Source organism: Ptychodera flava, chromosome 20 (genome assembly GCF_041260155.1).
Source record: "Ptychodera flava strain L36383 chromosome 20, AS_Pfla_20210202, whole genome shotgun sequence".
Classification (NCBI taxonomy): Eukaryota; Metazoa; Hemichordata; class Enteropneusta; family Ptychoderidae; genus Ptychodera; species Ptychodera flava.
In genome coordinates, this window is record NC_091947.1 from 27,979,542 (window position 1) to 27,989,748 (window position 10,207).

At 36.6% G+C, this 10,207-nt stretch overlaps 1 protein-coding gene across 1 annotated transcript; it reads left to right on the forward strand.

Moving 5' to 3' along the window:
• Nucleotides 1–2,033: 2,033 nt before the first annotated feature.
• Nucleotides 2,034–9,249, forward strand: LOC139120485 (galactosylceramide sulfotransferase-like). Its single transcript, XM_070684942.1, has 3 exons — nucleotides 2,034–2,166; nucleotides 6,813–6,930; nucleotides 7,655–9,249. Exons 1-3 carry the CDS (start codon nucleotides 2,145–2,147, stop codon nucleotides 8,631–8,633), a joined length of 1,119 nt encoding a protein of 372 aa, XP_070541043.1. The 5' UTR covers nucleotides 2,034–2,144; the 3' UTR covers nucleotides 8,634–9,249.
• The last annotated feature ends 958 nt before the right edge of the window (nucleotides 9,250–10,207 follow it).

Below are 10,207 nucleotides of genomic sequence, written 5' to 3' on the forward strand. Positions count from 1 at the left end.
TTCTTTCATAGACTACCATGTATAGTGATCACCATTTTCGCTGAAATTCCAAAATCAAATATTTGAACACTTTGCACTTGTAACCATCCTACTCTGATCAAGTACAATTATGTCAATTATCCAATGTCTATATATGCACAAGTATAATAAGTTTGGCATTGAAAAAAATATTCAGAGTTTTGTCATAGACTCCAATGCATAGTGGATCAACATTTCAGTGAACTTCCACAATCAAATTTCTTGTACACAAAATATGCACTTCTAACTACCCTGTTCTAAACAAGTTCAATTATGTTAATTATCCAACATCTATAAATGCAATTGCTGGTTTTGTATTGAAAAAGTATCACATAGTTTTCTCATAGACTTCCATGTATAATGAATCAACCTTATCAATAAATCTATATATCAAATTTTTGTACACACCCTTTTTACCCGCCACTGCAAGCAAAGTACGTTTACATGAATCGTTAAGCATATTTAAATGTGCAGATATAAATTGGTTTATGGGGAAATGTTAATAATTTGCCCAATAGACTTCCCTGTATTATGATTTGATTTTTTAGGACGAAGCACTATATCAGCCACACTTTGCCTTCTAATAATTGTGCAAAAAATGGCGACCCTTCTCAAAATGCATGCATGAAATTTCTTGACCCTTGTAAAATGCTTGTGCACAAGAATTGTGACTCACCTGTAATTTCTGTCCAAGCCCTTTGAGAACGGTAGAACAGATTTATTTTGACGCTTAGTACCGTACTTTCAGTGAAATAAACTTGGATCTTTTGCAATGATTGGAAAGCTGACACAATCGATAGTCAGAAACCATTTCAAGACAAATGCTAACATTCTAGTATTGTCCCGCAAACCGTAAAAGCAACAACGAAACGTCGACATTCTTCATTACTGAGCTTTCGTATCGTACGGCGGAAGTAACCTCTTCTTCCCTGGCATAAGACCGTCGAATGGAACATCTGCATGAAATTAATTACGGTACCTGACAAAAAACTAGGTACGGACACGTTTGTTAGTATTCATGTTTTTTGGGCAATTATATGTTAGTGGTGGAACAAGTTATAAAATTGTCAACGGAACGCAAGAAAAATGTGTTGCTGACGTAAAATGACTCGATAATAAAACGCTGAGATACGAATGATCAACACTTGAGATATAACAGCGATACAAAACAGGTTAGTGGTCACACGTGTGCATCATAGATATTTTTCTACCATCTCGTAATTGGTATGGAATAGGTACCTTCAACAATTTAATACATAGTATATTTATGATTCAATAAATACGAAACATACACTGAAGGAAGCTACAGATATTCTCAGTATTATTAAATATTTAGAACTTTTTTTTCAAGGGTTTCCAAATACATATCATACTGAAACAAGTGCCTTTAATTTTTTTCCTGCATGTTGATAATATTTGGATTTTGTCAACAATATGGGTTAATATAAATGAAATATATTAAAGGGTCACGACGTTTTGTCACCGAACCCTAGCCCAATTCGTCAATAAGCAAAGGTACACGTCATTGACACTCATCTATTTTGCATATTTAGTGAACGCACCTCGTGAGAGGAGAGTTTTCACATCAGTACAGTTCACAAACAGACATGAGTAGATAATTCTCTCTCTCTCTCTCTCTCTCTCTCTCTCTCTCTCTCTCTCTCTCTCTCTCTCTCTCTCTGAATGCCGAGCAAGGGGCTGTCATACATGGCATTACAACTCATTTTGGATGGGAGAAGAATCGCATGGACAATTCTATCACATCACCATGGGTATCATTATGATAAAGAGCCAAGCACTAACAATACAGTTTGCATGCATATATCACTTTGGTTGTGGATATCCAATTCGTTTAACAGAAAGTCACATGACAATATAAAGGAATATTTTACTGCCTGTCGAGGTATCATGTTGCAACTCAAGAAGTATTACTGTCATCTATTCACAGTGCCTTAATCCAATGAAAAATTGGCTTATTAATCAGATTTTTCGCAAGATGTTGCACAGGGGATACACTCTGGTGTTGGAAATTGGACGACGATTTCCGGTGGTTATGTTTATCATTTTCGCCCAAACTTTACATCGGTGTCAGACGTGTAGCCAAATCAAGGAACACCAGAACAACGATGAAAACTACGTTGTCGACAGGTGAGACCTGCCTTTGTTTTTGTAAGAGCTTTCTGATAGGTTTGTTGAGTAGAGAAGTTCGTGTGTGTAACAAACCTAACTTTGGTGGGGCAAAAACTTCATTATTTATGAACAACATTTTAATCTCTAGTGCCAAACTCTAGTTTCCAATTACACATTTCTTATTTTTGGGAGTACAACTCTTGGCAGAAGCAACTTTAACTCGTTTGGCACAACACTAATTGTAGTATGCTGGTTCGGAAAGACAAAATTTGATGTTAATGTTATCACAATATTAATGTTGTTCAATTAAGGTATTTCAGTATTTGAGGCCTCCAGCCAAATGGAAAAAAACTGTAACAGAGTAAAGAATACAGATTGCTAGTCAAATACAAGAGTTACAATCATAAAAAGAATGCTATTATACAATTATCATACATGCTATATGCCTGTATTGCCATCTTCCTCTTGTTAAGAGAGCACAGATATGAATCAGCATTTTAACATGTTAAAATATGAAGCAGATTTCCACTGTACGCTTAACTGGAAATGCTCACAGCTTTGCGTACGCGTTTACGTTTGTATCACTATACGACAAGTTTTTGTTGACGAGATTGATAAAACTGAATTCATGAAAAAAATAAAGGTCGCGAGGTAAGAAAACATAAAAGACTGCAAAGAAAGTTGCCACGTCTATGTACATGTATGATTCTTGCATAAACTGACTGGTACGACCAACTATATCCACATTGCATTATTTATTCGCTGGCGCAATAAAACTTAGAACACTGAAGTCCCTATATGCATAGGGAAAATTGCTAAAAATATTGGTATTTGGCCAGGTGAGTAGCCGACAGTAGTACTGCTATGTGCATGAAATTTAGCAGTTCATCTCGCAGTTTGTTTATCAAAACACTGCGGGTGTCTTACAAATTAATTTTGCACGACCGATGATAATTACCCAATAAAACATTGACTTTCTATAAATAAAGTTGCATTGCTTTTGCCTATGTGTATCACCACGTCTTTGTTGAATCGCTGCGGTAAACTTCATTTATGTACTATTTTCCTGAAGTTTTTGATGAACGTTTTGCGCAAATGCAAGCTAACTCGCACCTTTTCCAACCCGCTGCAGAACCATCTCGCCCGATACCAGCTCGGCCGTTGTTTGAAATGTTCACGTAAGGGTGCCTTCATTAATTACGGGGGTTGGGCCGGGAGAATTCCGTGCGCACCTGTACTATAAAATGTGACCCTTCCCTTATCCTTGTTTCTAAAATGTGACACTCCCCCTCGTACGGCATTCTAAAACCTGACAGGCCCCCCCCCCCCTCACACCACTGGAGTATTCTCGCGAGGAATAACTCAGAAACAAAATCAGCTAATTTACATAACAAAAAGTTTAAGTGTTATGTAAGTTACAGACAAAAATTACAGGGGGGGAGGGCTAGCGTTTTGGGAGGGAGGTTGCAATTTATCACGGTAGCATTTTAAAAGGGTCATGCATTTGCGGGAGGTTCACCATATTTCGTGCAACTACAAGGAGGCAAGATGTGGTTGATTAGTGCTTCACCTTAAAATATCAAGTCATAATACATGGGAGTCTATCAGGCAAACTATTTACCATTTCCCTCCACTAAACAAGCTATATCTGTACATTTTTATGTGTTTGATAATATATGTATGTACTTTGCTTGAAGTGGGAAGTAAAATGTGCATTTGTGTACAAGAAATTGGGTTTTGGATTTCATTGAAAATGTTGATTTCCTATACATCGTAGTCGATGAGGAAACTGAATATTTTTATTGTTTGAATTCACTTTACCTTGTCGTCTATGAGGAAGCTATGCTGGGTTTTTCCAATATAAAACTCAGTAAATCTATGTACTTATTTATGCTTGATTATTGATATTAATGTACTTGATTAGACTAGCGTGGTTACAATTGAATGTGTGTGCACGAAATCGGATTTTGGAATTTCACCAAAGTGTTGATTCTCTATACATGGTAATCTATGAGGAAAGTATGAATAATCTTTTTCCAATTCATAACTCGGTAAATTTGTGTATTTATGTATGCTTGGTCATTGATGTTAATGTACTTGATTGAACTAAGGTGGTTATAAGTGGATCTGTGTGCAAGAAATTGAAATTTTGAATTTCACCGGAACGTTGAATTCACTATACATGGTAGTCTATGAGAGAACTATGATCATTTTTTACCAATATAAAACATAAAACTAACAGTATCTGAGCATTTATAGACATTTGATAATTGATATACACTTTGCCATCTGTTCCTATGTAGTTTTGTCTCTTGTCTATCATCAGTTTTAATTGTTCAAGGTGTTTAACGTAGGATACCAATGCATATTCTTTGCTTGTGAAGCTTGTCGATAATGTGTTTGTATTTAAAAGAATATCAATGTATTTCATCGGCGATTTCCTATTTAGGAAATATCAAATGGACATTCAAAGGTTTGGCCGTAAACTCATCTTCTGTTAAAAGTGGCCCCCCCCCCAAGATAGGTTTATAAAATGTGCCCTCCCCCTTGGACCGTTCTCTAAAAGTGACCTCCCCATTTGCCCCGGCCCACCTCCTGTAATTACTGAAGGCTTCCTAAATACCGCGTACCTTGTGTTGAAAATTTTATACACCCTCCGTTGTCAATTTAGTTTATAAATATCGGTGAATTGATGGGAGAATCGAGACCACTGTCTATGATTTTATCAATTTGGAACAAAAGATATTTCGAATTTTGATTGACTAACACAGAGTTTTGAGTGTTTTATTCAACTTAAAAAAAAGTCCTCTCCTTTGCTTCGCATCGCTGTTTTTGTTTGAAATAGTCTGAAATTGTCTGTCTTTATGAATGCCCAGGTCTGCCGAGGTCTTACTGACTAAGACATGGCTATTTCTTCAGCTAGTTTTTCACAGTTTCGGAAAAGATATCGCTAACTATTCCTTTCAGTGTACAGTGCAGGTCTGTGTACGTTTGAAGAAAGAAATATATCATCGCCTCGCCCAACAAATTGAATTCGGATGAGTTGGTATTGGGCGAGTTCTCGCACAGACAAGGAGAAAAATCTGTCCTTGTCTGTGATTCTAGTACGTTGTGGATGGTTTGAAAAGGTGCGGGTTAACGGCTACCCGTTTTGCAGTGGATAGATTAGGGGTAAAAGTTAGGTATGCTATCAATACCATTGATGCAATGCCTTTTTTCTCGCCGTGCACAGACGAACTGGGAGTGAATAGTATAAAAATATGATATTATTTTCGTGATTATTACAAAAAAACAAATTTTAATTATGAAATATTGATATAATAAATTGTGATTTTGACCGAGTTAGTATTGCATCAGGGTTGCGCTTCATATCTGCAGAGCAACGCTCGATAAAATCGCTGTTATGTGTCACATATGCACCAGGCCGGCTTGGGCGTCCATTATACATAGATAATAAATTGTTATTACGAAATACTGATATCACTTAAACCAAGTTAAGACCTGTCTGAAAAAAGATTATCTGTAAAATCATTCACTCTTATGACAGCTTTTTTAAAGCTCGAATATTTTTTTGTCAGAATATGTAATTCATCACCCATTTTACGTCATTATCTACTCACCATTGTCTGATATCTGTTTGTTTGATTACCTATATCTGTTGTTCCAAGACTTCACCCAACAGGTAATTTTGCAGTAAGCGTTTTACCTCTCTAGTCCATAACATTTCGCATTAACCTTACTGTTTGGAAATTCATAGCATTACATTTTTAGATGTCTTATTCAATGCTCGTGATTTTACAATGTATGCATACTTTCAAAGTCGGTCTACCTAACTCATAGCAGTGATTGATTCATTGTTAAATAGTTGAAGTATATTGAGCAGCGTCTTATCTTAACATTTCAACTTATCAATTAGGTGATAGCTCCGGATTTCAGCACCATAGCGTAGAATCGGGAGTACTTTGCAGTTATAACTGGCAACGGACTAAATTTATATAGGCAACTATTCAGATCATGCAAGGTTTATGGTTTTTTTCTCTTCAACCCTTTTTTGGCTTTGAACAACGACCTGTCCAGGAACGGACGATACTAAGATAGGTTGGCCCTGCTGTCACACACTATCAGACCCCACCTCTCTATGAAATAATAACTGGGTTTTATCTGTATGTATAGTGACTTTGAATTTTAAATAGTAATGGTACAAATGGTACAAGTTTGCACAGTGATCCCTGAGTTTTATTCTTTGTTTGTTAAGAAATTCGTTGAAAGTTTCATTGAGGAAAGTTTGAGAGAAAACTTAAGTCTTTCATTTCCGAGGCACATACTGTTTTACGCCTTAAGTCATTGCTCTGGCAAGCATGAAACAATTTCGCTCAAACCTTGGATCACAGTGGGTGATCCAAGTCGGTTTATGTCCATTTATTCTTAGCATATGTAATCTTGTTGTGAAGATTTTTCGGAATCAAATTGTTCAACTCTCAATTTGGAATCGGATTCGGCAATTTATTATTGATAAATATTGCATCGATGAAGACTTGCGTTGACGCACTCGTACTCACGGCATTTCTGTCTTCTTTGTTTAAACCATGAATTTGATCACGAAATATCCTTTGACCAAACCAGAAACATAATTCTTCTTTTGAACATTTTTGAATCCACTGCAGTTCTTCGCACCATCGAGAGACATCGATTTTCCGTTTTCATCATTTGTTTGCTGCTAACGTTATCAAGTCTGTACGTTAACAATCCCACAAGGACTAAGCAGATGTATGACAACTTCAGGTGAGTCAATTTCATGGCAAACTTCCTGCTGACGAACAGTTGTTGCGAATGGCATTTCTGAATGTCTATTTTATTGTGTAGCACATCGGCTGTTTGGAAATGATTCAATAAATGACAACGATATTCAGTCAACCAATAAGCTACAGTCTTCCGAGACACTTCACATTGCCCCTAGTCTTGTGCATACTAAAACAAGGGAAGAGGAGCCCCTAGTCTTGTGCATACTAAAACAAGGGAAGAGGAGGCCATATTATTTTTCTGTCGGGAATATTTTACCTCCAAAGTATGCTCATAAATCTATTTACATATAGCGACCGTTGCCATTTGAAAAAGATCATAGAATTTACTAATCAACCTTACCTCATGTAGATTTACTTTTAAGTAGACTGTTGTATTTATTGGTCAATTTTCATATATTTTTGCAAATCATTGCACTGTATTATATTCAAACTTTTCTGTTTTCGTCCTTTGTAACGTACGAAGCAGTAACGCTAAATATTTTACTTGATTGCATAGATCATCCTATGGCAAGTGTTACTTACCGATCATAAATCACACAAATCACGGTCCCTCTATCACCGCTAACAAATCGAAACATCAGCCTGCTTGAGACTGTGTTTATATTGGTTTAATCGGTATATTTGTTTTCATTGGTTTGTTCTTAATTTCACAAGAATAGTCAGTTTATTTCAACGTTTCATTTTCTGTAAATTATGGTCCACAGGGGTTACGTGAAGTTCAATAGTCGAGCTTCTAACGTATTCACTGCTGACGACCCAACACCTACAGTGCCTACATCCTGCAGACCGGTGACCAGATTTGTTTTCATAAAACCAGGGAAGACAGGCGGAAGTACAGTGTCCACGTTGTTACACCGCTTTGGTATGAAGAATGAACTAGTAACCGCCATCCAACCGGAAGGCCGTGTAATAAAAGTGGATAAAGAGAATCATCATCTCGGAATCGTGTACTATAACTGTAGCGATTTTCCAGGATACGATTATATTTGTTCGCACGTTAAAAAATATGACCGCCTTGCACTTGAGCGAGTCGTTCCGAATGCTAAGTATTTCACAATTGTCCGATCACCATACACGCACCTTAAATCTTGGTTTTACTTTAAAATGAGAAAAATGAACCTCAGTATGTCGCCAGATCCGTTTGCGCTGTACCTAAATGAAATGAAGGAGAACGTCATGGTGAATATGAAACTCAAAGGGGAAACAAATTCCTTCTGCCACCGCTTTGATCTTGATATTCACGCTAACGAGACATCTTCACTTGAAGCGTTACACAGACTTAACAAAGAGCTCGATCTTGTTATGATTATGGAATATTTTGACGAGTCTCTTGTTTTACTCAAAAAGGCAATGTGTTGGGACTTTGAGGACATAATCTACCACCCTTGCAAAGTGCACGCCGAGTATCAGCCCCCGACGACCGATGAAATGCGAGATATAATAACGCAATTGTCACATGCAGATATACGCCTCTACGATTATTTCAACAAGACTTTCTGGCGAAGAGTTGACAACTATGACGGTGACTTTAAAGCCGATCTATCGAAATTTCGGTCGATGCAGGATGCTGCTAGGGCGAGATGCGAACGAAATCAAAGGAATGACTTCTGTTTCAAATTGCACTCAGACGTTCGTGAATTTAAACAGTTATTGTACAAAAAACAACTGAAGTGGATGTGTTGAAATAAAGTGATCGATCGCTATCAGAAAGAAATACAAATACATCCAAGTATAACTTTATTAATTTATACTTGAATGTATTTGTAATTAGGCCAGAATGTGCGAGCCGCGGCCATTCTAACTCTCATTAAGATTGTATGTTATATTTATAGCTTTATTCAAAACAAACAAACAAACATCTTCATGTTTCATCTATGATGCTATTCACAACAAGAAAATATCGGAGACTGAATTCCCTGTGCCATATCTACCTTTTCTAATGTCTAGTTAGTGTGCATGTGTCTGAAAAATTAATATTGCAGAAAGCCATTGCAAAATGAGAAATGTGTTATATTTTTGACAAATACAGATAGTTGATGTTTTTTCTGACGTGCAGTTTACCAAGAAATTCTGGCCCACAGTCCTACTTCATTGAAAACATTCATCTCTTTTATCAACTTTATTGTTCGAAGTTTGGTTTCCTCGGTATATATGAGTATGATAGAATACTTTGGGAAGCACTTAATTGTGTAAGTAAGTCTTACTTGTTATGTACAATAGTTATGGCTTTTTAAAGCCCCTTGACACCAATTCGTTCGATTACACAATACATGTATTAAAGGTACTAATGCAAGTGTCATATTCGAGTGTGTGTGTGTACATACATCAAGTGCACCTGACTGTGCTGACAGAGAACAGCCGCCCCCCCCCCCTCCAGTGTCGATTAAGAAGCCAAATAGATATTTGTTACAACTATCATAGCCGGATAAATTTGGGGGTTTTTTGGCAAAAGTATTACTGATCATTTGTAAAATGAAATTTCTGATCATTTTATGATTTTAAAACTTCTGCTTCACAAGCATCGCCCTTAATGTCTACTTCAGAAAGTAAATATCCATGTCAGTCACAGATTTATCTGGGTCAACTGATTCTAGCGGTTACATTTGTTAGGGACTGTTACCAGTCTACAGGGATAATGCAAAGCACGAAATGTGTTTGTTCAGAAGTGCCCATTAATACCACCACTATTAGATGATAATAAACCATTCATGTGAATTCAAGTCTGCCATCATCAGTCATTATTATAATGGTGATGTTGAACTTTTCTTCAAAACAGCTGTGCAGTTTACCTTGAAATGATTTTCCAATTAACACGATTGGAACTAATTTGGGATAATTGGATGGTGAAGTAATGTCAGTTTAATCTGCAAATGTAAGCTCATCTACTTTTCTTTTTAAGTTAAACACTTGTTCTTCAGAGTAATTTGTAATATTGCCACATTCTGCTACAGGGCACCTAACAATTTTGAGAAATTTGAAAAATATGAAAATCCAATTATCCAAAATTAGTTCCAATGATGTTCCACATAGAAGATTGGCTTGATTCAGATTATTTTCGATGATTGTGAAACTAGTACTTCCAATTTGTAAAATATTTCCTAATATGGTTCTACAACACAACATTGTTGATCAGACAATGTCCTTGGGTGAAGTCTTGTATGTCTCAGATGAAATTAGGTCTGCTCTATCCTCCTTTACGCAACTTTTAGGATTAACTTTTGTCAGTTGATCTATAATTGTATCTTTAAATGGAATAC

Coding starts and splice junctions, on each gene's coding strand:
- LOC139120485 (XM_070684942.1), top strand. CDS start 2,145: ATGAAAACTACGTTGTCGACAG. Junction 2,167..6,812: donor GAAAACTACGTTGTCGACAG/GTGAGACCTGCC, acceptor AATCCACTGCAG/TTCTTCGCACCATCGAGAGA. Junction 6,931..7,654: donor CAGATGTATGACAACTTCAG/GTGAGTCAATTT, acceptor TATGGTCCACAG/GGGTTACGTGAAGTTCAATA.